This window comes from Fringilla coelebs (assembly GCF_963513975.1).
Source record: "Fringilla coelebs genome assembly, chromosome: 6".
Lineage (NCBI taxonomy): Eukaryota > Metazoa > Chordata > Aves > Passeriformes > Fringillidae > Fringilla > Fringilla coelebs.
In genome coordinates this window covers 10,384,432-10,412,053 of record NC_140034.1, presented here as the reverse complement: position 1 = coordinate 10,412,053, position 27,622 = coordinate 10,384,432, and the positions used below count along the sequence as shown (strand labels likewise).

Below are 27,622 nucleotides of genomic sequence, written 5' to 3'. Positions count from 1 at the left end.
AACCTGCAAACTAGGTCAGTATTATTCCTACCAAAACACTTGCTAAGGGTGTTATTTTTAGAAAAGCATGTGATTGTCTGACTTTTATTTATGAGCACACAGAAAGATCCACAGTATATTTTCCTGTCTGCCTTGTTTGGGGTAGTTTGTTTTTTTTAGTTTTTTTGGGTAGGCTGCTGAGATCTTGGGCCTCTTTTTAAAAGGCAAATTCAGACTTCTGAGAGACCTTGCAGGCTTCATGCCTTGTCCATCAGGCACAAGCAGAAATGAGCAAATGAAACCAGACAAGAGCACAGAGAGAATATGAAAAAGCAAGATAGTGACACAAGTAACAAGGGATGAGAATATGGAGCAGAAAAGATGCAGAGGGTTATGGGAGATGGGGAATCAGGCAGAATTGGAAGGATAATAGGAAATCCATATCTTCACAACTCCTGAAGGGGTATACCCAGGATCTCAGCAATCAGAAAAAAGTCAGCAGGAGAGCCCAGTTCAGTGAACAGAAAACCTGTCCAGAGATTCAAGTTTATTTTCTAAGGGTTCTTCTTATCTCCTTGACACAAATGAAACAAGTCAAGACCAAAATCCTGCATCAGCTTTTCATTTAGCTGGTTACCCTGACAGATATCCATCAGAAAAACGAGCTAGGGGAGAGGGCCCCTATAGCCAGGACCTTCTGTGTGCAGATTTCTACTTGCCTGGCTTTCACCTGGCCTGTCTGGGGAATCCGGAGTTTGTGCCCAGTGCTTAAGTCATCAGACTATTCAAGTTCTGAGGAGGTGAATGGCCAGTGTGAAGAAGTGTACATCTCTGTGGATATTCCAAATTTCTTCTATAAGCAGAAAAATACACAGGAATTGGCAGTGTCCTTCCTCTCAAATGAATGTGGATATCTAAAATAGGCCAGTCAAGCAGCACACCAGCGCTGCCTCATTCTCTTCATCAGCCGCAGAAGGAATTCAGAATGAGTAGCTCAGGCACTGATATGCATATGTCAGAACAGATGAACCACAGCCTGAATTTCCAGAAATTAACCACAACAAAGAATGTCAGGAACCCATCTCCAGGCCCAAGGGTCTTCTGACTTTCCACTCTTATGAAAAAACCAGATGTATATGATCTGTGAGGGCACGGGGTCAGCTGTATGGCTGATGGCTCATGGCCGTGATGGGCTGCAGATTGTGCAAGCAGAGGTTGTTTGCTAGGGTGAGTCACCTCAGCAGCTGGGAAGTTCCACACAGAATCCTCTTTGCCAACCTCCCCAGAACACCACCACCAGCCCAGAGCTTCTGCACAGCTGGGAAACACCTCTGCTTCTTGGTTTCAAAGCTGCACAAGGAACATAGAATGTGGTGCTGAGAGGAAGAAAGCATGGGGACAATCTTCTCCCGCCACAGAAAAAGGGAAGAGGTTGAGCTGGCTGGGAGAGTCTGGTGTCTGCTGACACCTTTTCTGTCTCTGTCTCTTGCCCAAGACTTGCTACCCCAGAATAAGGGGGTCTCAAGTGCCTCTTTGACAATCCACCAACACACTGCAGACACTAAAATTCATTAAAGTTACTTTCATCTGTCCTTTGAAATTGATCTCAAGCCTGAAGCTCCCATCCCAAGCATCCTGCCTCTCACAGGTAACTGGTACCATCCAGGTACCTACAAAAGGAAACAAGAACTTCAAAAGAAGCAACACAGGCAAAGATAACTGGAGCAGACCCAACTCACCTTCCAAACCCTAAATAACATTTCTGTCTCCAGCGAGACCATGCTGCCACAGAGCATCAGGTACAGCCTGCAGATGGAGTTACACCTCTTCCATGCAGGGCAGACAAGAGCAGGTTCTCCTGCAAACAGAAGCACACAAATGAACAGGGAAAGGACAGGCCCTGTTACACATGGCATAGTACGGGAACTCAACTCTGAGTCTAAGACACAGAGAGCAATAATGACACTCAGGGATGCTCAGGGGTGTTTTAAGAACATGGGGAATATTCTGAAAGCTGGAATGGCCTGGTTGAGCCAAGCTGGCTGGAGGCTCAGCCATGCTTCACTACCCCATCATCTAACATTGATATGCCACATGTTTCTAATATTGCTCCCAGGTTTGGGACAAATATTATGAAGACAGCTTCTTACACCCCAATTTTCCAAATTTTTTTCCCATCCCATCCCGCACATAATACTCACATACAGATGACTTCAGCTACCTATAACCTGCAAGAGCTCGCATGTGATGTTGCAGTGAATTTTCTGTAACCATATTTTGGGTGGATTAGTTAATCCACATATACTTAATCAGTCACTGACACATGCATTCTCTATCTTATTATCTTGCCTTGAAAAAGAACTGAAAGCAGCAATTATTTACTGCACTCATTAGCAGCAAAAACAGATTTCCAGCCATTTCAGTCACACTCCTGAAATTACGCGGTTGGTGGTTGGTGCCAGAGTCCCATTTCGCTCAAGAGCCCTTTGTAACAATAACAAACAATAGCTTCTTCTTCATTTATCTGGCTTCCCTTAAGAGGAAGAACTCATGTTACAAAGGAAGGGCTACATTATCATGTTTTACTAGCTCAAGGTACACAGGGCTTCCATGAGTATCTTAGAAATTTCAGTATTCACAACACCCATGAAAATTATGAGTAGCCCAAAAGAAAACAGTCTGATCTTGGTAACAGAAGTAGTACTAATGAGTGCAGAACAATAGTCACAAGCCAACCAAAAGAAGAAGGAAATGTGCAATGGGAGCTGGGTTATCAGCTGTGCTGTAACAGGAGAGCTGGTGCAGGCCTGCTCTGTGTCCCACCAGCACTGTGCATGATGTCTCTGAAGCTCACAGAGCCACCCCAGAAGCTGAAGGTGTTGCAGAGGTGAGAAATGCAACTCCTCTATTCCTGCTAAACAGAAAACTCCAGTCATCTCCTCCTCTCAACAAAGTGATGTTCCCCTCACTCTCCCTTTCCTCATGAGAATGTTCATGTGTCATTCCAGTACAAAGCTGCTGGGAGAGCAAGTTCAAAATCACATCAGACTCATTCTTTAAATATCCCTTTTTCCTTTCTGGATTTTTTTTTTTTTACAAGCATGAAATGAAGATGTGTCTTCCTCAGAGAGGGTAATTATTTATTAAGAATGGCCTGCCAGCACCATGAATTTTACATGACAGAAGCTCCATCCCACAACATATTTAAACCTCTCCTTGTTAGTCATCAGAACTCTGATCCTTCAGCCAGAAGATGTGGCACATCCCACCAGGATTCCTGGTACAGGCTGTGACTAATGTGGTTCACAGGCCTCTTCCTTCTCCCTGCTGACCACCCCTGAAACACAGCCTGCCCTGAAGCATTGCTGCATCAGTTCCTGCCTGCAATGTGTGCCACTTAATGCCCCCCCAAGCAGGCTGTTTGGAATACACAGATGTGAGCAGAGATTTGGCAGGTCTAGCAGAGCATCCTATCTGCTTCAAGGCCTCTGGAGGTCACAGATAAGCAAACCCAGGCAAGGGCAATGCTGGGGGCATAGATATACAAGCAAAACAAGACAGGCAGCAGATCAACATGTCTTCCTTTAATTCTAGATTATTTTGCTTCTAGTGCAAAATTCAGTTGATGACTCTGGAGTTATACTTGGTAATGAGTGTCCAGAAAGCCCAGATTTTACAGTAAATGAAATGTATTCAATTCTCATTTAGCTATGGAAGATTAGCTGGGTTGGGGATTAACCAGACACTCCTTCCCCATAGCAACCCCAGCTACAGCACCACAGAACCACACATGGAACTCAAGCCCCTGGGTTGTGCCCCATTTTCAACCCAGCAGGTTAAAGCTGTCCCCACTCAAGACAGAAACTGCCAGGTTTCCTACAATCCTTTCACCTGTAGGTGAAAGATAAAACCTGAATAAGTTCTTATCCTCTAAGTATCATATAGCCTGTACAAGCCAGAATCTGCTTCATCTAGGTTTTATCTAGGTTACCCCACCCCACATTTTCTTCACTGGCTGAAAGCTGATGGCATTTACATGAACCAGCCAACATTAAAACAAGAACACACCATGTAGCCTGCAAAAGCTGTCCCAAGCATTAGGCAGCTGGTGTGCTGACACCGTTGCCTATGTGCTGAGTAATGATGTCTCACTATTTCTTTGTGCTCTCTTTCCATCTGTTTCTCCTTGGCATCCATTTGGATCATATGCTGCTCAAAGCAGGGCTTTCTGTTAGCACCTAGGAGATAATCTGTGACAGGGCACTGCAAAAATCAGTCTGATTGATTCATGTGAGTAATTAGTGAACTGAAGTCAACACTGTACACGGACATGTGTATGAATGGGTTAAGCATGGTGTGTCTGGATGGAAAACGTGACTCATAAGTGTTACTAACATTATTCTTTCTCATGTCCATAAACCTAAGTAAGAAATGGGAGGAATGGAGTGGGTAGAAAAAGACAGCAGGCTGGCGGGCAAATATCTCTGAAATACAACTGCACTGAGTTACAGGCACGTAGATCAGATGCTGAGTAGAGCAGAGCATTTGCTACTCCTACACACAGCCCCATTTCTTCTCTCACAGCTATTAACTTCTCAGGCTTCTCCGTTTTGTTTTTGCTTCATCTTTCACATACACAGCCCAAGACTTGGATCTTATCTTCACGTATCCCAGTGACTTCCTGGCAGGTCATGTGCATGCACAGCTACACCCACACATTGAGGCATCTCTTTCTTGCCTTCTGTACATGATGATAGTGCAACTACACCGGTCACCAGGACAACAGTCACAGCCTGTCAAATTGATAAGAAGTTGGTTGGTTGGGTTCATGCTCTGAAAGAGAGCAAGACAGGAGCAATAAACGTAATACACAGCAGTGAACTGCAAATGACATTTGGTTTTCCCCTTAGGGAGCTGAAATGGGAACGAACATGAGAGGTACAAAGAAAGAAGAGAGTCTGCTTGCTGTTTAACTTATAAAGCTCCTTAGTTAATGGGAAATGGGAGTTTTCCTGTGTAAGACACAGGAAATTCAGATGTGGGGCTTATCTCAGCCTTCTCATGAAAGGGCAGAGGTTTTGAGCCCACACAACCCCAAATTTCCGAAAGCGACCAAAGCTACTGCCATGCCAATGGGCTCAGAGGTTGTCACTACCAGACACTAAAGTAGGGTGCAACTAAAAGAAATAAGCATGTACTTTGCTAGAATTGCCTTTCACTAACAGCAGCCAGGACTACTATAGGACTTTGCTATCTCACCCAACATGTCCCTTGGCTGGATCTGAACCCACTGCAGGAGCAGGAAGCTATTTGCTCCTGCAAAACAGCCCCACCAAACAGTGCCAAGCTGCATGCACATATGGGATGTGCCATTCAAGAAAAATATTTTGCCAAACAGGCATTTGGTAGTTTTGGAAGACAAGGTGGACATCCAAACTTTTGAATGCTGTCAAAGCTCAGGGAAGCACAGAACTGGTATCTTTCACATTCAGTCTTACAACTTCAAGGTCCACAGTCTGATCATTTTGTCAGCGCAGAAATAGATACAAAAGACAGTCTGAAAAGAAAACCAGTTGTAACTTGAAGTCTATTTTATCTTGTTATCTATAGCCTATTGCAGGAGTAATTTATCAAAGTGGTAAAGCCTTGTCACAACAAAAAGGAACTGCACATATCCAGGTGAACTACAAGAACTTCGGTAAGACTATCTCTCTAAAACTGATAAGAAACACTGTCCTGTCTCTTTGAGAGATACTCCCATGCAGCAGAGCTTCAACCAAAGCAAGACTTGTGTTTGCTGTGTTTAAAATAAGGTCTGAAAATCCAGGTCACACAGGTCAAACTATAATCTAAATGGGAAGAGGGAAGCAATACAAATACTGGCAGACAACAGCTGGTGATAAAGGTTAGGTGATGGTTAAAGGTCTCCTCCCCACCTTTGCTCCTCACTCCTTCCTAAACACAGATTAAGAACTTGAGTATCTGTATCTTGTCTCTCACCTGGTAGCCCAGCATTCAGACACCCTCTCCATCCCCTAGCCTGGGATATAAGGGAGTGGGGAACTTCAATCCAGCTGCACAAATATCTCGGTTTTGCCCAGGGATGAGATACATTCAAGGCCTTTCTAAGCACAACAAACCAATGCCAAGAAACAAAAGAATGTCATCAAGGCCATATAGTTTGGTTTCTTGCATTTGTTTTGCATCTCACTCAAAATGGGCAGGCTTAACGCAGGGAGACAAAGAGGCCTTTCTCAGCAAGCAACGCAGTGAGCACTCCTGGGTCACCCCAGGCGGCTGTCAGTCTGCCAGGTGCCCTTTACCCTGTTTAGATTGTAGCTGCATCCTTTTAGTATCAAGATGTGGATGCTTAATGCATGCTCACCTTTGTCCCTAGCCACACACTGTTTCTGCTTAGCTAATGCTTTTCTTGGCAGGCTCAGCCAGGCAAGTCAGAGTTCAGCTTGCACCCTGATCAGCTGAAGCACAGATGACTGGCTCTGGGAAATGCTGCAGAGGCACAGCCAAAATGAACTGAAGTCGCTTACAAGGAGCTGCAAATTACCCTGAGTTGGTACTCAGCCAGTTTGATTCTGGCCCATGACTGGGCATCCAGCCACAGCCAAAGGACAAATCAAAATAAACAAACCAGAAATTTCTTCTAGGGACATATTATGAAGAGATTTTCAAAGCAGGATTTAAGAACAGAATACTGTCTGTCCCTTCCTTAGCAGCATAGACCACACAATGACAGTATCTCTAAAAAGATTTAAATGCAGTCAGTGCTAGTGGGAAATGGGCAAGATAAAAGACACAGGACAGAAATTAAGACATACACAGCTTTTCTCAGCTCTGGCACAGCTCTCCCATGCAAGCAATCCATGAGCTTTCAAAAGTGGTCAGAGCAAATGGCTGAAGCTTAGCCGGTCCTGAGTACAGGCTTAAGACTCTTTGATTTATCTGACATTTTTATATAGTTGTTGAGAAGCAGTCATCAGTTATCAGTTATGAAAGAGGCTGCTGTGGGAAACCCATGACTACTGACTCTCCTTTGATTCATGTGTTCTCATTAGCAGGTCTTTGGAAGAATATATTGCACAGCCTTTTGTGCAACAGCCCTGTGCAGAGTCCACAGATGTAGACTGACAGACCTCCCCAAAACTCATAATGTCTCCCAAAGATCTCTCAGGACGCGTACTGAGATAGGTTAGAACCAGTAAGGAAAACACAACACTGTTTGCAGATCTGTGGCATGATAGGTAAACAGGCAAAAATCAGGTGGATCTGCCACAACCCAGAGTCAGCTACAGAGCTACCTTTAAGACCTCTATTAGGGTAAAAGAAGTCCTGAGTGGCTCGCTCTATAGCAGGTTTGTGCTGACTCTCAAGCAACCTGGCCAACAGACTGAGACTTGGCAGCCCACCACTACTTTTCCTGATTCCCTGCTGCTCCAGGATGTGAGTGAGCTGTGAGCAATCTGCCTGCACACATCCCAGCATATGCCTCCTGAGCACCAGAGTTAGCACAGAGCTGGACGAGGTGCAGGGGACAAGCTGTTCACCCTCCTGCCCACCCAAATGTTTTTCAGGGTGCAGAACTCATTAGCTCAGGGTTCTCTGCAAAGGAACTCAGTGGGACTCCATCACATCTGTGAGAGAAGAAATTTCAGGCTTCATCTGTATGACTCAGCTGTTTACTGCAAATCTCTGTTGGAGCAGCAGTGGTACTGAGATTCACAAATCATTATCTATAAAATAAGTTTTAGCAACTGTCTACTTGTAAACATCCTTCAGAGCACACAGACCCACACAGAGACTTACTATCAAAAGCAGATAGACTAAATTATCAAAACCCCTTGTACCAGTACTTCTTGTCTCAGTGCATCAGGAAAAAAAACAACAAACAAGCCGGGAAAGTAAAGGCTTTCGTTAGCCACATTAGGTTCAACCAATCAAAAGAACTGGATATCTGATTACAAAAAGTAACCTTTTATAAGCATATGTCTCTGAAGACAGAAGCATTATATCCATAAACAGGGGTAAGTGCACAAAGCTGGTACCAGGAAAGATGCCTCAGAAATAAAGACTGTGAGTTAAACCAGCACATTATCCACTGGTATAAAATGCTGCATCCCCACAGACTTGAATGAGCTCACATGTATTTACACATGACTTTCGAGATCCCCCCTGCACCCCACACACCCTAACTTCTTCTAGAAGAGGCTACTTATCCATCATCTGGTCATGCATTAATCTGCCAAATGTCTCTGCTGGTTTCAGCTGTGGTAGAGTTAATTTTCTTCACAAGGGCTAGTACAAGGATACGTTTTAGATGTGCAAACAATCAGAAATGAGAGGAGCTGTGTATTTATTACACATTTCTGAATAAGTCATGCCAAATATCTAGGACAAACAATACATTAATCCCTAAAGAACGCTTTGGAAGCTTTTTGTCTGCTGGAGGCAACAATGAAAAAGTAACATGATAGAAAGAGAACAGTAAATCATTCATGAGAATGATTAAAAACTAACTGTGGGTGAGATGCAGCAAACAACACTGAAAACAGCCAGAGTATTAAGCATCTCATCTTTTAGAGGTTGAAGTGGTTGTGAGGAACTTTAGGAAGTCCTACTTGGTGTCCTTTATTGCGAAGAAGACAGCAGATACAAAATCCATGGAGAACTGTGCAACAACAAGTTGCAGCTTATTCAGATGTCTCATGTCTACATCAAGCACTGAAGCAAAAATGTTACTGGACTTGAAATTACTTGTGCAAATAAGGCTTAAGAAAAATGCATCCTAAGGACACTGGTGAAATAAGTATAAATTAGACTAAGTGCCAAATAATGCTTTATACATACAATCTCACTTACATGCACACAATCATTTTGGAATCCCAAAATCAAGTTCTGAAAGAATTACAGTGTCAAAATGTTCACAGCTATCACATAATGTAATTCAGTTGTGGGTGCCACAGTTTCCCAAATGAGTGTGGTAGCCACAAATCATGTTATCATTAGCATTTATTTTAGATCCCTTCAGTTCTATGAAAACATCTTTTCAGGAAAACTTGTATCCTAAGACTATCCCAAGTAAAAAACTCAAAAACAATCGCTAAGATTGGTTAAGATTTTTTTCTTCAAATAACACTCTTGAGTTTCAAGGGAAAATTCACCCTACATTATGCCTTTGAGCCTCCACTGGCCCAGCTCTGTGTCTTAAGACTTTTGAAAAACTGACTTTGGAAGCTACTTAATGCAGTAAAATCCTTGTAAAAATATTTTCCCTTCAGTGTCCCCTGGGTCATTCTCAAAAACAGAAGTCTACATTAGGTCAATAAAATCATGCTAGACTTTACAGTCAACACCATGTTTGACCCGGATTCATATTCAAGGATATTTTTAGCCTCATTTCTTAAGCAACCAAGATTTATGCAATGGTGGTGAATGTGTTTGTATGTGAGTATGCTCCTTCCTGTGTCTTCAGCACCATTTACCTGTTCCTGAACCCCCTGCATAATTCCAAACACACTGACATTCACGGGTAGAGTACATTATTAGTGCTTCAAGTCAGCTTTTATTAGGTGTCAAAGAATCCACACCAGCCAAAACCAGACTTAATTTATTACAGCACTCTTGGAAACCATGTGTGTTATTAGCTGTTTTAATATTGCTACTAGTCTGTGTAATACCCTAAGCATACATAACACTCGGCATATGCAAACCACAGGACAAAGATTTTGCCTCTATTTTCCTATTTAAGTACCACTCCCCCTGCTTTGTTTTGTAGTTTGGCAAACAATTTATTTTAGTAATATAAATATTTGAGCTGCAAACCACCAAAGCATTCAAAGCCTTTGGCACTGCATGGCAGTCATGTATTATTTGCCTCATTACAAAAGGTAATCCCTGTGTTTTTATTAAGAAGCTGGCACCAGCTGTAATCAAGCTGCTGGTTAAACATACCAAACAAGCAGCAAATTCTCAGCCATGATGTACAAATTCAACATTATCCTCTAGGACCTGTAGTTCCCTGAAATATACCTTCAACGTTGCAAGAGAGGCAACTCTTACGAATTTAAAATCAGATTTAGGAGAAAAACAATATTTTCTGTGGTGTGTCTGTCTGCTTCCAAATGCACAGCACCAGCCAAGCAGCACCTTTAAAGGTTTTGTTTTGGAAAACATAAAATTTTCCTTTGCCTTCAAAACTGGCTTTTCCTTTCTTTTTAGCCCAAGCATCTGGGATGCCTTATCCTCTTCCTAGAGCTGCCAGCAGAAGCACAAACCTAATTCCTACATGGGCCTCAGTACTGCCTCCGAAGCTCAGCTCTCCCAGCAATGCCTTGTATTGTTCTACAGCAAAGAAACTCCTCCATGCTCAAATGGGCAGAAGAAATGAGCAAAACTTGCTGCACCCAGCTGTGCAGACCCCTAGAAGCAAGATCAGCAGCCACATTTTAGCTCATAAGAGAAGGGTTGTGAGAGCACTTAAGATGTCCAGGGTGTCCCCAGACCAGGAGGAGGTTTGGAGATAGGCTCTCAATACCAGGGGCTACCATACATTTCCCTTAGGAAAAGTAGAAAGCCAAAAGGTAACTCTAAGTACTCATGACTCTTTTTTACTACTTAGAATTAAATCTGCAGGAAAATCTGTAGTGATAATCACAGTACTGGTTGCCAGAGCATCAGAAGCCAAAGAAAAAGGATGAAGGGGGATTAATCTGTGGATGTGTTGGCCAAGCACGACAGCTGCAGAGGGCCTGAGCAATTCCTTTAACAACATAGAAGTGCAGATTGCTAAAATGATACTGAAAGAGAGATTTAACTTAACACACAGGCAGATCTTGATGTCTGAAGCTTGGCTATGATAAGAAGCAGGGAAATGTAAATGCAGTGGTTACTAATGGGCATTATGAACAGGCAGGTAGCTTTGACAGCATGTTCTCAGCTGGAAGCTGTATTCCCAGGGACTCCTTATCTTCCACATCCACTTCTTTCAGCAACCATATAAATGTAGCAGGCAGATTTGCCAACCACAGGCATGCAACTGCTGGATAATGGTAGTGGTTGCCAGTTAGGCCCATAGCCAAAGCTGCTACCGAGACAAACTGAGAAAGCCTGGCTTCCCTGATTCCTAACACCAGCATTTCCACTTACTGCTGAGACATACAGAGAAAAGATAGGTTTCCAAGGCAGGAACTTCACTGCTATCAAACACTGGTTTGTATTCTGCAGAGAAGCTGTTTGCCTCTCCTTGTAGTGACTCCCTTGTATAGGCAGACATACACTGGAAAAGAAAGAGGGAGGGTACAGGGAACCTCACTGGTGACAGGACCAGATCTGGGGAAGAGCTCATGCTGTCAGCTGACACTGAGCCCTTTCAGAGCACTCAGACCCAAACACTAGCTGGGAGATTTTAGCATTTCTGCATAATAATAGAAGCAACAAAAGTAGCTACAATAAATAATGGCTATATGTGTGTCTAACATCACATACTTGCTCTCGTGTTTTTCTTTGTTTACTAATTCCTGAGCTACTAATAATAGCTAACAGGAATGATGGTGGTACAGAGCATGGAAAGAAAAGCATTTCACAAAGTGAACCTCCCCAAAACAGCCAGTGAGGTGCTGGACAGAAATGACTCTGAAGCCCCTGAACGGTAAAACCAGAATTAACCTCTTGCCCTTGTGACTGATCAATGTCTAGTGTCAATCCTGATGGATTGCGGACCCACCCTTCCCTAAAGGTTACCTGTTCCAGCCTGACATGTAAATAATTAAACTTTCTCTACACATTACCAGGATAGGAGGAAGAAAGGCTATTGTTATTCCACGTAACTACAGATAAGCTTGGCCCTCCTTCCATCTCCTGAAATTACAGCCAAAGTTGTGAAGATGGCACCAGGAGGAATCCCTTACTCAGGTGCTAATGTTCCTGCCTGCACTGGATGAAATAAGAGCTCTGACCCAGCCACGGGGAGAAAACACAGCAGAGACAAAACATTCTTCAAGGCCAAGGTCACCAGGAGGGCATTGAATTAGGGTTATGTTTGCAGCAAGCCACACCATGGGAGAGGACAAACTCGCTGAATAAACCATGGAAGGACATCAAGTTGCCAATCATGGATTAAAAGAACACATTGTAACTGTTCAGATTACAAATCTAATTCTGAAGATATTAAATATGTTAAGAATTTCAATAGAGTTTTGATTTTGCTGCATTGTCACAGTCATTGACTCTTGGTTATTTCTAATAAAAACCAGCTAAGGCAACATGGAACAAACTCAGTTTGTTCAAGGCTGAACTCAGCAATAATAATACATTTCTGTGATAAGGAAATGCACCCTAAATTCAACTGTGGAAAATTTCCTATTCTTAGACATGAAACCATTTGCAAAACCGGACTTACTAATGTAGTTTAAAATGTCGTATCTACAAAAGTATGTATAAAACCTGCATAGTCAATAAAATGCAAAGTACACAAGCAGTCTGTATTTTGAAGGTCACACAAGCAATGTGAACTATGAACTTCAGGACTCATGAAACTGTGACATTTTAAAGTGGGAGAAGAAAAAATATTTTTCTGTCTTGTCCATACCATGAAATATTAAAATGAACAAACTGTAAATATTAAGATTCAATTAAAAAATATTTGGAATCCAACATTTAATGTTAAGGAATTTTCTACTGAGGAAAAAAATCAGCAACTAGGCACCATGAAGTCAATAATCCACAATTTTAGTCTGATTTACATAATTCAGGAGAATGTCATGTGACTTCACCTGGATGAGACCTGCTTTTTGCAGAACAAGCACAGTCTTAAAAGGTACCTCTTTAACTTTTGTCAATGTATATACTATATTTTAAAACTATCTTTCTTTATGCTATTAACTGTGAGGGTTCAGAATTATTCATAATGTCAAATACTACCAAATCCAGGGTCTCTTTCCCAGCAGCTCACTAAGTGGTGTTGGCAACAGTATATTTCAACACTTGTAATTTATTAACCCCCTAGGTGTTGTAATAGGAGCTAAAGCCACAGACAGGAGGCATTTAGCCAGTTATATGTGCCACATAGTTTTACAGCAAAGGATTTTCTGCTGTGCTTTTCTTGCCTCACACTTTTTTATGACTTTTTTCCCCTCTTGGTAGCTGCCAAGCCTCACATACTTTGGAGATGCTTCCTTATTTTGCCCTAACACACTCTCTCCTTTAAGAAAGTGTTGCCATGCATTTCTCAAGGAGATGTTTAACATATCCTGAAGGATTTTTACCTTTTTCAAATGCTGATAGTGAAGTCCAAGACAAACGTACATGATGGACCCTCCATCCCTGGAAGTGTCCAAGGCCAGGCTGGATGTGGGTGATGTGGTGGAAGGTGTCCCTGCCCATGGTGAAGGGTTAGAACCAGATGATCTTTAAGGTGCCTTCCAACCCAAACCATTCCATGATGCTTTACCGGACAGAGTCCTGGCCAGAACAACCAGCTATTCTACATACTGAAAGGAGACATGCAGCAAGGGCAGCTGCCACAATGAGGACTTTGATGGAAAGCACCAAGATGTTCACATTTTTCTCTGGTTGCTCCAGCTGAGGAAACAAGCTTGTTTATTGTCACTGTGTGCTGCTGGAAGTGGCAGTAGCCCTGTTTTCCTGACTTCTAAGAAAATAGCATTTATCAGCCACCTTCCTGAGCACAGTTCTCCTGCATATCTGACCCAAAATGTTCAACATGTACTTCAAGGTTTAACAGGAGGGATGTCTCCTTTTACCACACCAATGTGGTATCAAAGTCAGGCAGTCAAAACTAACCTTAGGCAGGAAGAGATTTAGAGTATATAACATCATTTAATGTCACTACTAGTTTTATTGTCGCTCCCTCTCTTTTCCTCTATACTCCCACAGAGCCATCAAGAAGCTTTAAAACATTAGTCAGTAAGACAGTGACAGGAACTGAGGAGCATTGCTCTGCCAGGAGTGTTTAAAGGGGTAACAGAGCTGGTTGCCCACTCAATTCACAAAGTCAGGAAAAATTTCTTTGCCACTTGAACATTGTTGACACTCTAAAATATCCAAAACATATAACTCCTGTGATACTGGAGGAGTGTAGATGGGAGAAGATGGGAAAGAACAAGAAACAGGGAAGAAAGGATACAAGTTTTCTGCTTTTTACATGAAAATAAATCAAGACATGCATTTCATTCAGGGTTCCAATTCAGTTCCATAGGGCTGGCAACATTTTCCACTAAGAACAGAGTACATGCACATGACACTTGTGTCATCCTTTGTAAGGCAGCCCAGGCCCCCAGAGTCACCCAACGCTGAGCCTTTATGACACTGGAGTTAAATAACATGCTCTTCTCCACACCCCGAAAGCCGGCTGTGCAGGAAAAACACAACTTATTCAGCAACTTAATTGCTTAAAATTCTTTGTGCTATTACTTGTAACATAGTTGCTGAGATGTCAAGCACTGGGTCACTGCCCTCCAGGGAGTAGCTCGCCCGTCCCGCGGCAGAGTCTGGGCACACCGGGCAGGACGGAGGGGCCGGGAGAAGCTGGGAGCGCCCTCAGCCCCCTGGAGCGCCCTCAGCCGTGGTCGGCCCCTCAGCCCCCGGGAGCCCCTCAGCTCCGGCCCCGCGCTCTCTCGCGAGACTCGGTCGCTGTAGACGCGATGTCCTTTGGGGCACGGGCGGGGGGAGGGCACGGGGGAGGGAGGCAAAGCCTTGATTGATAGCGGCTTTCACCAATAGGCGCGGGGAGCGGCGAGGCTTTAGCCAATAGCTTCGCTGCAAGGCGAGCGGTGAGCCAATGGCGATGGTGGGGGGCGGGGCGCACCGCTGGCTGATTGATCCCAGCTCTGGCGTTGTTCAGTCGGAGCGAGAACATTCTAGAGGTGAGTACGGGGCAGCCATTGCCGGGTCCCGTCCGCCGGCCCCTCCTGCTTCAGCTGCGCGCCTCTCGCCGCCTCTCCCTCCCCCCTTCCCTCTTTTCCCCCCTCCTCTTCCCTCTCCCTCACAGGTGCCGCCGCTAACGATGCTGCTGATTGTGTCTTGCCCGCAGATATCCCGGCACCGCTCTCCCTGGTGATACCGCCCGCCCCAGGACGCCGGGACCCGGAGGCTGCGGCGTCCGCCTCCGCCTCCCTCTCCGTCTGGATATAAGCGCCCCCTCGGCCCTGTTCTCCTCTCACAATCGGCTTCGTCGCAGCCCGGGGCGAGCAGCGTTGGGTTTATGTCTTTATTGGACGAAAACGGTGAGTGCTAATAGTGGGCTAGGGCGGTGGGAGGACGGGCGGGCGGCTTTTGCTGGGCTCGGGCCTCAGGCTGCCGGTGAACGGTGGATATTTGCAGAGGTTTTGTGTAACGAAGCGTCCGGGACTTTGACGGGAGGGGGAAGAGAAGCAATGCGGGGCTTGGTGGGGGGGGGGGGGCGGGGGAGCAGACAATATCAAAACGCTCAACAAAATTCAACTCTAAAAGCAGCGGACCTTCAGCTGTGGGGCTATTGTTTGCTTTTTGGGGAGCCGAGGCTTTCTTTTTTTTTTTTTTAATTATTTATATTCATTTCGCCGCCGCCATGCGACGAGACAAGATGGCGGCGGCGGGGCCGCGCCTCCCGCGCTGTGGCTGGGGGGGGGGCGGTGGCGCAGTTCCCACCGGCCGCGGGGGGGGGCGCTCGGCCGCGCTCCCGAGGGGCGGCCCCGGGGGACACTCGGGGGGCGGCCTGGGCTGTGGGGGGGCGGCGGAGCTCCCCCGTCCCGCGGCGCATGCGCGGCCGGCGGTGACTCCCCCATGGCTCCCAGCGCTGACTCAGTGCTTAATTGCTGCATTTATGACTCACCGCAAGCGGGGCGGGGACGCAGCGCTGTGCGGCAGGGAGTCGGTGTGCCTTCCCGCTCTTTCCTCCGTGTACGGCATATGGGGGGGTGGTGCTTTGGATGAGGTGTCGTAGGGACCAGGAGAGGGAGCTTCAGCCTGCAGCAGACAAATGCTGCACTCTGGAAGGAGGGATAAACGGTACGCTGCTTCTGGGAACTCGGTCGCCGAGAGAGCTACTTCCTCAGCATTTCTTCAAACACGTGGTCAGGTTACGCGGTGGCTCTTTTTGAACTTCCTGGGGAAGGAAATTGTATATTTTAAACGGAGTCCGCGTTGTACTTTTTGCTGAGGAAGGGTAAAATTGTATCAGGGCTAATGTAGAACACAAGGCACGTAGAGATCTATGTTCCTATTGTGTAAGAAGTTGTAAACCTGGCCGGAGGGATTCGGCTCGTGTTGCACCATAGGCATGCTCTTCCACATAAATACTAAGAAGGCTTTTTAATGTGTCAACGCTTCTGTCATTAACGATAACAACATGATGACGTGTCAGAATAGCCATGCTATGTAGTCAGGGTTGCCTGTGTAGTCAACCAATTGTGGCTTAAGTACTCTTACATCTGATTGTAGAGGCACGAGTTAATTTAAATATGTAAATACTGCTCAAGGCAACTTTAATAATAGGATTCATCCTCCTTCCCCTTCCTCCCCCTCCTCCCTTTCCCCCAAGATAAAAATCAACTGGAAAAGCTGCCACACTGCTCTGTACCTCTGCATTGCTAGGCTTTCTGCAGTGAAGCAACTTCTGTCAGACTTTATCAGGCTTATTGTTAAGTCAGAACTCAACAGAAGCTGCTATGAGAATCCGTAATTGAGAGGGAGAATTACGTAATTTTCAACTGTTTTCCACTCCGATCCAAAAACTGGTAAGCCATGTAGAAACTATGCTGGGCTACAGATTGCTGCTGCTTCATTTTAAATTTCACAACATTTTGGCAGACTTTGGTTTGTGATAGGTTCATGCTATGATGTGGAATTTGAAATGGATTTCCAAATCTTTCTCCTGATTTCCTGTGCCCTTCAGCCTGAAACCATACCACGTGACCCTTATGGTGCAAGTCACTGGTGTGCATAATAAATTGAGGAGTGTGCCCTTCCTTAGTGATCTCAGAACTACTGCTGGAGTTAATTGTATAAAAAAGTAGTTGTAAGCTGTTTGGTGGTTTTAGGGTGGTAAGAGAGGGTGGAAAGCTTTGTGGTGCAGTTAAAGTTCCTTAGCGGTGCAAGCCAAGGATGGATTTCAGTTCCATAGGTTGAAGAAAGCCATAGCGTAGTAAATGTCCTTTTCCCTTTTTCTCACCCCAGATTTTATCCCTTATATAGCTTTGTAGCAAGAGTGGATTGATGTACATTAAGCTAAACTTAATTTTTTTTGTGTGCTAACACTTGCAGAGCTGTTGCGCAGCCACTGGTACCTGTATTGGGGAAACATAGCGTACAAGCAAGAACCTTACAGCCTCAGTGGCGAAAATTTTTTCATGTCAGAGACCGAGAACTCTTGCAGTCGTTTATGTCATCCCGTCTTCTCCAGACAGAAGATACCAAAAAACTGCAATCAAAGATCTCTTCATCTTATTGATAAAGCTACTAATAAGGCAAAATGTCTGTCAACGTCAACCGCAGTGTTTCAGATCAGTTCTATCGCTACAAAATGCCCCGTCTGATTGCCAAGGTAATTTCCTAAGCAGCAGCTGGAAGCAGGGATTGTTCTCCTATAACTGCTTCTCCTAGGAGAGGAGAGAGATCATGGTAATGCTTGGCCACTCCGGGCAGGGAGGGAGGGTCTGCTCCTTCAGTCCACACTAAGTGCACATTAGGTCTTAGAAGGAGACGCACTTTTGAGCAGAATCTTGGTGTAGTTAAATGGGAAATGCATACTGGGTTTGGCTGTTGCAAGCATTTAACCTTAAAATATTATTTGTTTTCTTTAGGTGGAGGGCAAAGGAAATGGAATAAAGACAGTTATAGTCAACATGGTTGACGTTGCAAAGGCGCTTAATCGGCCTCCAACGTGTAAGTAGTATTGTGGAATGACACAGCATTTTTTGATGCTTTTCTGTTTGAAGTGGTACTGTTAATTGGCTAGTAAAGCATTAATACTGTTCTTTAAAGATTTGTAAGGAAAAAAAGGTGATTATCTCAGGATTAAATAATGGACAGAAAAAAACAGTAGCTTGTTTACTTGCTGTTTAAGAATCACAACAAAGATATGAATGTGGTAGTGACTAATTCTTCCTTTATAGATCCTACCAAATTTTTTGGTTGTGAGCTGGGAGCACAGACCCAGTTTGATGTTAAGAATGACCGTTACATTGTCAATGGATCTCATGAGGCGAATAAGCTGCAAGACATGTTGGATGGATTCATTAAAAAATTTGTTCTCTGTCCTGAGTGTGAGAATCCTGAAACTGATCTGGTGAGTGCTCTGTCTGCATTAACAGTAACGCTATGGAAACACTGTGTTAGACGTTGGTGAAAGTGGTGCAAAGTTAAAAGACTTCAGTATCTGTGAACAGAAAATCAAGTACACATTCTTGCATCTTTTGGGAAGGTTTTTACATCTCTAACAATTCATAACTTCTGGGAAAAATTGCTACTTCTAAACTTTGTCTTTAGAGGATGATACAAAGTATTTAAACCTCTGGCTTAAAACGTAGACATAGGGCTTTAATGCAGTTCTGTAAGTAGTAAATTAACCTGTGGTTGTTCTTTTTACAGCATGTCAATCCTAAGAAACAAACTATAGGTAACTCTTGCAAAGCCTGTGGCTATCGAGGCATGCTTGACACAAACCATAAACTCTGCACGTTCATTCTCAAAAACCCACCTGGTAAGTGCCTTTCCTTACTTCTGGGGATAAAGAGAACTTCTGTATTAGTGGTGTTATATATACAGAATGATAAATAGTTCACATCTAATTGAAATGTAAAAAAGCACCAGCATACTCATAGAGTGTGTTTGGGGATCAAGATGGAGCTGTGCTGATAATGTCTTTCCTCCTTACAATGTGTCCTTCCCACGTAGAGCTATTTGTTAAAAGCTGGATTTACCTGTGCAGGACAAAAGTTAAAAGGAAAGAAGGTAGTTAGCAGTAGCTCGTGGCAGTTGTTTCTTTAGGTCACCGTGAAATGTGAGAGTAGGAAGTAAAAACTGTAGGAAACACAAACTGTAATCTGTGCAAGCAACACTCTGTAGTAAGCATATAGTTGCCTGCTGCAATTTAAGCTTGCTAGAGTAGAAAAGTCTAACCTATTCCAGGGGTCTCTGCTTTGTGAGGTCACCTGTTATATGGACTTGGACAGTCTTGGTGACCAGCTAGACATTGACTGCAGCTGGGAGTTTCCCCACCAAAAGTACATTTTCCCTGAGTGTGTTTGGGGATGGGTACTACCCATAAGTTGCAGCTAATGAAAGCAGCCAAACCCACTTGGGGATTTGGCTGAGGTGCAGGGACTTTCTAGTTTGCTCTAGTTCATAGAACAAAACATTAAAATTCACTTGCAGAAAGTGGTGACACTGGTACAGGAAAGAAAGAAAAGGAGAAGAAGAACAGAAAAGGCAAGGACAAAGAGAATGGTTCTGTGTCCAGCAATGAGACACTTCCACCCCCACCACCAGAGGAGATTACTCCTCCACAGGTTGTGGTAAGTAGAAGGGAAAGTGGGGAGATAAGGGTGTGTGGTGTGTTGCTCAGATTTAAACCTCTGAAGTCGCTGGGATTCCTTTCTGGTCAATATTGCACCTAAAAGTCTTACTGTATCCAGAACTTAGTGCTGGAATAGAGGGGTCCCTGATTTTCCTCTGTAGCAGTTTTATCAGCTCATCAGTACCAGCATTTGTGCTCCTTGCTAAGTGAAAGCTGCCTATCCTTTATCACTGCTTTTCAGGCCCCTGGATTGTCTCCTATGTGCTAGGTAGAATGGTTGAATTGCAGTTCAGGTAGCTCTGCAGATGGCTATAGAATTAGGTTTAGCTTCCATTACTTACTTCCTATTTTTGCACTTTGTCCATGATCTTTGACTTGCAAGTTTTACTATAAGCTTTCTTCAGTTTTATGATGCTGTCAAGTCCATACCATTTCTATCCTCACATAATAAATACGAAGCCTGCAGTAATATCGTGTGCATCTCTTGTGTATTGTAGGAGGAGGAGGATGATGATGACTGGGGTGAGGACACAACAGAAGAAGCCCAGAGGCGTAGAATGGATGAAATCAGTGACCATGCGAAGAACCTCACACTTAGTGAAGACCTGGAAAGAACTATAGAAGAGAGAGTCAACTTACTATTTGATTTTGTAAAGGTAACTATCTCCTGGTTGTTGGCTTGATGTAATCACTCAGCTGTAAATGTACAAAATGTTTGTAAGGAAACTAAAAGCACCTTGCTCAAGCTTCTGCAAAGTACTGGTTCTGTCAGCACTGGGAAGGGACAATTGCACGGAGCATTAATGCAGACCTCAGGTGGCATTAAAACATTTCTCTGTACCTGTTTCCCTTTAGAAAAAGAAGGAAGAAGGTGTCATCGATACTTCTGACAAAGACATTGTAGCAGAAGCAGAGAGACTGGATGTAAAGGCCATGGGCCCGCTTGTTCTCACTGAAGTCCTTTTTGACGAAAAGATTCGTGAACAAATCAGGAAATACAGACGTCACTTCCTCCGTGTAAGCCATCTCTTCTGCACTCATTGTGACAACTGTTAGGAGTTTTTTGTAGCAGTTGCTTGGTACTGTGGGGAAGGACTCTTTGTAGAGTTCTATTTTTAAACTTCTCCTTAGCTAGGGTGAGCTGCTGGGAAGAGATTGCAAAGTTTACAGTAATTCATGCTATCTCATAGAGCTGCTTCTGCTCTCTGTTCAGTCCGGAGAGAGTAAAAAAGTTCATTCAATCACTTTTGCTTTTATCACAATTCTAGTTCTGCCACAACAACAAGAAAGCTCAGAGGTACCTTCTCCATGGCTTCGAGTGTGTGGTAGCTATGCATCAGTCTCAGCTTATTTCAAAAATACCACATATTTTGAAGGAAATGTATGATGCAGATCTTCTGGAAGAAGAAGTCATCCTTGGCTGGGCAGAAAAGGTAAATGGCAGTATGTAATGTACTGTAGCAATTAAATAGGTGAAGGTGGCCTATTGCATCTGGCTTCTCCATTCTGCTGTAGCTTGTGCAGCAATAAGCCTCCTTCACAAAAATGGTGGTTAGAGTTCCAGTTTAGGCAGTACTTGGGTACAATCTGGTGTAAACTCCTTCAGTATTCACATGAAGTATCTGTCTTTCAGGCCTCAAAGAAATATGTTTCAAAGGACCTTGCCAAAGAAATCCGTGTCAAAGCAGAACCATTTATTAAATGGCTAAAGGAAGCTGAAGAAGAATCTTCCGGTAATGAAGAAGAGGATGAAGATGAAAACATAGAGGTAGGAAAGGCTTGTTTACTGTCAGCAGCTCCAAGGCTGCGCTGTTCCTGCGTACCTAAGTCTTGTAACCTTGTCCTGTGCACTCTGAAATGGATTACTTGGGGTATTCTGTGCAGGAACAGGAGGAACACTCCATTTACAATGCTTAAAAGTGTTGTGAATTGTTGTCAGATGTCTACATGAGATCAGTGTAATGCAATTGCACCTGGGTAGCCCAAGATTTTACCATTCTACAGTGACAGTAGCAGCTCATGTAGTGCAAGGTTGATAGGAGGTACCAAGTATCATGTCTCATGTTGTAGATGAGTTAGTGGGGATGTGTTAGTTATTCTTCCATCAGCTTATTTAACAATCTTCCTCGCAGTTTAGGCCTAGGTAAGATCTGTTGGTTGCACTCCAGCTGGCTGTGGCTGGGAATGTTTTTGCACAGGGATTGGTTGGTTGTTCTCCTCCCAGCATCGTATTACTCTGCTCCTGAGTAGGAGATGCTGCTTATTCCAGATGTACATGCACAGCTCTGCCTTACAAAGCAGGGATTCATGGTCAGGAGGGTGGTTGGGTGGTCAGGTGTTGGAATTACTCCAGTGCTTAATAGTAGTAGGTGCTGTAATTAAAGGAAGTGTCTTGTCTCCACAGGTGGTGTACTCCACAACTGCCAGTGTACCTAAAGTTGAAACTGTGAAGCCTGCAAACAGTAAAGATGATGATATCGATATCGATGCCATTTAAAGTGATGCAATGTAGCTTCCAGCATAATAATGCAAACTTCTCTGCGTTTTCTGCCAGAAGTGTGACTTGTATGTGCACAAGCTGAAATGGCTTAACATCCTGCTACTTTGTACTCTAAAATGTATCTTTTTACTGTGACTGGTCTTGTGTAACTAAGCCTAATACCAAGGAGTCAGCACGTCGGTGAACTGATCTAGTTTGCAACTGGCATGTTCTATTTTGTTTTTCTAACTTGTGTTGGACACATACTTGGAGCACATTTATACAGTTGTGGAAATAAAGGATTTGGTTTTGGTCAATCTTCATTTGTGATTCAACCCCCTTAATTGCTTTTCCAAGTAAGTATTGACACAGCTCAATGAAACTTGTGAAGCTGATCACACAATGACAATCTCTTGAATGAGACAAAAAAAACCCTCACCTTAATCCTAGACTCCACTGTTCCAACAGTGGAGATTTGAAACCTGGCAATAAGCAGGTGTTGGGTAATCAACAGTGTGCAGCCGCCAGCTTCTTAAAGCAGGACTGTATTCTGATCTTCGGAGGCTTGGGTTTTTTAAACAAACTTCAGTTGTAATCCTACATGAGTTGGGTTTTGGCTTGGGTTTTTTCCTTTCCTGTGGTTTTTGACAGCTCCAATTCCAGGATTAAAGCAGCAGGAGCTGGTACTGCTGCACTTGGTGTGTGCTGCTCCTGAGGAGCTGGCTGTTGCCATGAGTCCAGCTGTGCACAGGCCAAGCAGTGTCCAGCTCCAGCCTCATTTGGGGAGGGTGGGGCAGAGGAGGAGATCTGCCACCCTGAGTGCAGAGGTACCCTATCTCTGGAAGTGAGTGTCTTAAATACCAATGTTGAGGAATCAGATTCCTTTAGAAGCAGGATAAATTAAAACCTGGTCCATCAAAATCAGGAACCTGGTATGACATGGTGTGTGACAGGTTTTGGCCAGGCTCAAGTTAATGGTGGGGGTGTTGTTGCCCTTCACAGATGCCTGACAAGAAAATCGAGAGTGGGTTTGGGTTTTGGGTTTTTTAGTTGGATTCAGTATGCGAAGTTTAGAGAGATCAAGGCTGCCTTGCACAGTGAGCTGCTTTTTCTAGTCAGGTTGTTCTGGCAGAACTTGGAATTGGACAAAAGCAAAGATTGTGTTTGGGTAATTGCAGCAAGGGTGCCTTGAGCTGCAGTTCTGTTCTGCAGTCTTGTGTTACATGTGGCCCTGGCAGTGAGTCATCATGGACACTGGCAGCTGTGGCAAGCAGAACTAGAACAATGGGGTAAAGCCATGGAGTATTTCAAGGTGCCCTTTTATGTGGATTTTTATTGCTGTAATACAAACTCACAATTTTTAATTTAGAGACAGGTTCATTCCTGGCTTCTTTTGTTTGAAAGAAAATCTGTTCTGCATTGGGTTTAAACCAGGTTTGTATTTCCAAAATGCCCATTTCCATGCGTGTTTGGGAACCTGGAAGATTGATTACTAATCCCTGTGTACCTTCTCAGGAATTCGTCTGTTCCTCCTGGTGCAGGCACATGCCTCCCTTGTGTAACTGTTGTGAGCACACCCTGATGTGTTACTCATGACCAGAAGGTTTCTGCCTGAAGTAGGTTTTTTTTGGTGTTGGCTGCTCTGACTGGTGACACCAGTGAAGTACCATTTCAGAGCAGATTTGGTGGCAATTGCAGGCTGCCACCAATAGGGATAATCCCTGGGTGTTTGGTTTTTTTCCCCAGGATGTAAAGACTAGCAAGACATACCTGTTCCTTTCTGCAGGAAAACTAGGAAATAAATTACCCAAAAGTGTTTTGTAGGGTCAGTGAAGTGACGATGTCATACCAAACCTGTAGGATGGTAGATTTGGTGTAAAACATGGTGGGAGTATGCAGGGAAGAGAGGTGTTCTTGTCTGTAGTAACTCACAGGTGGATCAGTGAGTGTATCATGAAGTGGTACCCTAATTCAGTCATGGTGGAGGCTTCTAGAAGTGCTGAGGCTGCCACTATGAAATCCCTGGTGCTGTGAGTTATACTTCTGACCCCATTTTCACATTCTTGTTACTGTTTCTGTCTCAGATTATTAACTGATGATTCCACCAGCTCATAAAAATTGAGTGTTGGTTGTGTGACTATTTCTTTAGGGAAGGAAGTCTGACTTAAAAGTTTCATGAGCCTTTGAATGTATTGCCTCTGCTATCTGATTAAAAATAACAAGTACATCTTCAAAAGGCAACTTGGAGTTCAGATAAAACCTGCTCCAGGCTTCAAAGTTAGACTCTGACACCCAGGAAGGAAACAGTGTTGGGTGATTCCCCTCACTTGGTGCTGTACCATGTCTCTGCTGAAAGCCCCAGTGTGAGCACTGCTCTTGGGCAGCTGCAGGCTCTCGGCAGGTCCATCAGCCTCAGCTTTTCAGACCCTCATCTCCTTGCAGGAGCCTGAGACTTGTGAGCTTTGCTGCAGCTTGGCAGCCTCTGGCAGCAGTTTCTCTTCATCCAGCATGACAAGGAGCTGCTCAGCTGCCAGCTCTGCTTGGGGCTCAACAGCTTCAACCAGGGTTCAAATCCTGACTCTTGTTGAGCATGTAAGAAGTAAAATTGCCTGGCTTTACTTTTATCTGTTAAAACCTATGAGTTGTCATTAGAGCCCAGTGCCTCCTCAGTTGCATCTGGTTGGACATCTGTTAGATAAAAATGTTCTCTTTGCTCCTGAGCATGCACAGCTTGGGCACGTAGTGAGGTTAGAAGTAAAAATGGGAAAAGTGATTTGAAGGGATTGCAGTAGGCAGAGAGCTGTGCTCAGTGCTTTTGTTTTACCTTGCAGTGGTAGTGGCTTCCCTTGCAGTGTACCTGTGATGTGGGGTGCTCCTCCAGAGGTCACCTCTGCTGGGCCACTTGTGTGAGGCATTATCACAAGGCTGTCATTCCTTCCCACTAAGATCTGCCCTGTTCCCTGGGGTAAGAGGCTTGTGGAAAGATCCTGATCTCCACCCAAGTCAAACAGCTTGGTGGAGTTGTTGCTGTCCAGAGGTACCACAGAGTTTAAAAAGCTGATAATAAAGAATGCTTAGCATATGGGTGTCTTCCAGTTGGGAAAGTTCTGAACCCTGCTGTTTGAAAAGGAGAGCCACCTCTGAAAAGCAGCAATTTGTAATGAACTGTCCTTTCATCTGAGAGCTGCTACGAACTTGTAATAAAGATCACAGGACCTCTGGGCTCCAGTGAAAGCAAGGTCTGGACATGGTAAGGAGAGATGGAACAAAAGTAGCTGACCCCCACTTAGTTTTTCCAAACTCTGGCAGCTATTTTCTCTTCAAACTAATTAGTCCCAAAGAGCCTCAGAGGCCTGTTACTGAGGACTGACACCTTGGCATTCGGTCACATCACTGAACCGTGAAGTTCTGGAACAGAAAACCCAGAAGTAAAGGCAAAACTCAAAACACCAAAAAACAAACAAAAACCCAAACCACACTTGAAAACAATTAAACAATGCTCTTTTAAGCCTTATCTGTGAAACACTACATGGTTAAATTCCAGCTTAAGGTTTATAAAATTGCTGGAGCTGTTGGGGTTACTTACACGCTTGACAGGCTGCTGGCGTTTCCATTTTGTAAATGATCATCTTGCCACAGAGGTGTCAGAATCTGTCTCTTGACCTGGAATTGCTGAGGAGATGTTCTGGAGCCACTGGCAGGCAGCTTTCCCAGGATGTCCCTTCCTTCCCTAGTGCAGACCAGTACCAGGGTATCTCCACAGCTCCCTTAGAGCTACTGCAGCTGACATCCATCAAGGGCATGGCCCCAGTACCCAGATGATGCTGCTTTTATTCAGTAAAATTCTAAAACTCCTCCATTTTTTTCAGAGCAGAATCAAAAAGCATCTTGATAGTTTGGGTTAGGAACCTAAGAAACAGATTCACTCAAACAGAGGGAACTCTTCTTCTGTTTGTAATTCGTGTCAGGGAAACCAAATGAGTGCTAAACCATCTTTTCTGCCCATCAGTTTTTCTACTTGCCTGTGCTTCCAAGTCATTGCTTATTCAATAGTTAGGGCTCTTTAAGCTAGTTTGTTGTGGCCAAATTACCAGTCCTGGGTGTCCTCTGGGTGAGATGGCATTGGCTTCCAGTGCTGGCCACAGACATCAGCTGCGACAGGACAGGTTTGGAGTGAAGCCAGGCAGCAGGGTCAGTGAGGCAAGGCTGGGACCAGCAAGTCTCAGGGCTGGCACAGACCTGCCCACGGGGGTGCACAGGCTTTGCAAGGGCCCTGCCCAAGTGCCAAGGTGCCTTGGCCCCAGATGCTTTCTCTCAGGACTTTCTCCCACTGCTCCTTCCATGTCATTCATCTCCAAGGTTACTCAGCTGCACTGCATTGGAGCTTGAACACAGGCAGTCCTACACCTGCAAGGAGGGAAAAGGGCTTGCAGAGCCTACTCCTGCTCCCAGATCCTTCATACTTTCTGAGTCTGGAGCTGCTTTTCTGGTGCCAATCTCATCCCATTACCGTGGTGTTAGGGGCATTTTCTGCACATTGTTTTCTCAAGAGGAAAAGAGATGATTCAAAGGAGGGCTCTGAGTACAGAGTCACAGGCACTACAGCCATACATTCCAAACGAGGGAAGTATCAGCACCAGGAACAACTCAACTGGAGGTTTGTGTGGGTGTTTTATTATTCTCTGTGAATTTGTGCCTGATACTGTTTTTTATATTTATCTGATATTAATAAAACCCAAGTAACTGCATTGACGTCAATGGAGTTTGGCTTTGATTCTGTGCAATTAAGGTAGACATCTGACATCTTTAAAAGAAACATGAGGAAAGTATACATCCCCAGGAGAATCCTATCCCTGTCTTGTCAGAGAGTTGTTAATAAATTATTTATTAATCAATTATCACTCTTACAGACAAAGTCACATGTATACAAATTGTGAACAGAGTAGTTCACATAGGAAAAGACTAAATAAAATAAAATACTAAATAAAGAAGTAAAATAGTAAATGAAAAGACTAATGGTGGTCTCTGGGGTTGGGAAAATTGGATTTAAAAGCTTCCATCTCCTGCCTCCTTTGTTCCTCCAGCCTGTGCTCACATTCTGTATCATAAGCCAGAGGAGCTGGTGGTTCTAGCTGGATGTGCTTCGGAATTTGGGGTGGTTGTGGATGGTGGGCAAACACAGGCAAAATTGCAAACAGGAGTACTGCTCCAATGACAGAAAAACACTGTTCTGTGTGGAAATAATGGGATTTTAAACAATATCTTTAAGATTCTTATTAATCAGCTGACATTTAATACAGGAGTTTGCATTCTCCATACCTTCTCCATGAACAGAATTGGCTAGATGGTAGTTTTGATTTATTCTGCTGAAAGATGCCTATAAAAGGTTCAGAATGCAGAAGGGGAAATTTTAAGGAAAATTTAAAAAGACCCTTGACTGTTGGTGGACTTCATCAAAATCCCAAGAAACAGTTTAGGCAAGATGAACGATGTGATGGCTGCAGCCACTCAGGCTGCTGTCAGAACACACCCCCTCCAAAGAGCAAAACCCCTGCTTAGGTAGAGCGGTACAGAAAAAGGAGGGGAAAACCTCTCTGTGAGGAAAGCAGGTTGGAGCCTACCTAACAGAGGTAACT

General features: G+C 44.1%; 1 protein-coding gene across 4 annotated transcripts; it reads left to right on the top strand.

Moving 5' to 3' along the window:
- The first annotated feature begins 14,853 nt into the window (after positions 1-14,853).
- On the top strand, positions 14,854-22,303 carry EIF5 (eukaryotic translation initiation factor 5). Of its 4 annotated transcripts, none has more exons than XM_084208254.1 (12): positions 14,854-14,876; positions 15,044-15,236; positions 17,254-17,533; positions 17,793-17,874; positions 18,105-18,277; positions 18,580-18,691; positions 19,366-19,505; positions 20,005-20,163; positions 20,363-20,524; positions 20,776-20,940; positions 21,141-21,275; positions 21,912-22,303. In XM_084208254.1, exons 3-12 carry the CDS (start codon positions 17,462-17,464, stop codon positions 22,002-22,004), a joined length of 1,293 nt encoding a protein of 430 aa, XP_084064380.1. In that variant the 5' UTR covers positions 14,854-14,876; positions 15,044-15,236; positions 17,254-17,461; the 3' UTR covers positions 22,005-22,303. The 4 variants fall into 4 exon arrangements, with proteins under 4 accessions (XP_084064380.1, XP_084064382.1, XP_084064381.1 ...); XM_084208256.1 differs by lacking the exon at positions 14,854-14,876 and adding an exon at positions 16,585-16,727 and having other exon boundaries at positions 14,942-15,236; XM_084208255.1 differs by lacking the exon at positions 14,854-14,876 and adding an exon at positions 16,532-16,727 and having other exon boundaries at positions 14,942-15,236.
- Positions 22,304-27,622: the final 5,319 nt, after the last annotated feature.

Bases quoted from the DNA above. Each gene is read 5' to 3' on its own strand.
- EIF5 (XM_084208254.1), top strand. From the start codon at position 17,462: ATGTCTGTCAACGTCAACCGCAGTGTTTCAGATCAGTTCTATCGCTAC. The intron at 20,164-20,362 runs GTAACTATCTCC...GTTTCCCTTTAG, and splicing joins TACTATTTGATTTTGTAAAG to AAAAAGAAGGAAGAAGGTGT. The intron at 20,941-21,140 runs GTAAATGGCAGT...TCTGTCTTTCAG, and splicing joins TCCTTGGCTGGGCAGAAAAG to GCCTCAAAGAAATATGTTTC.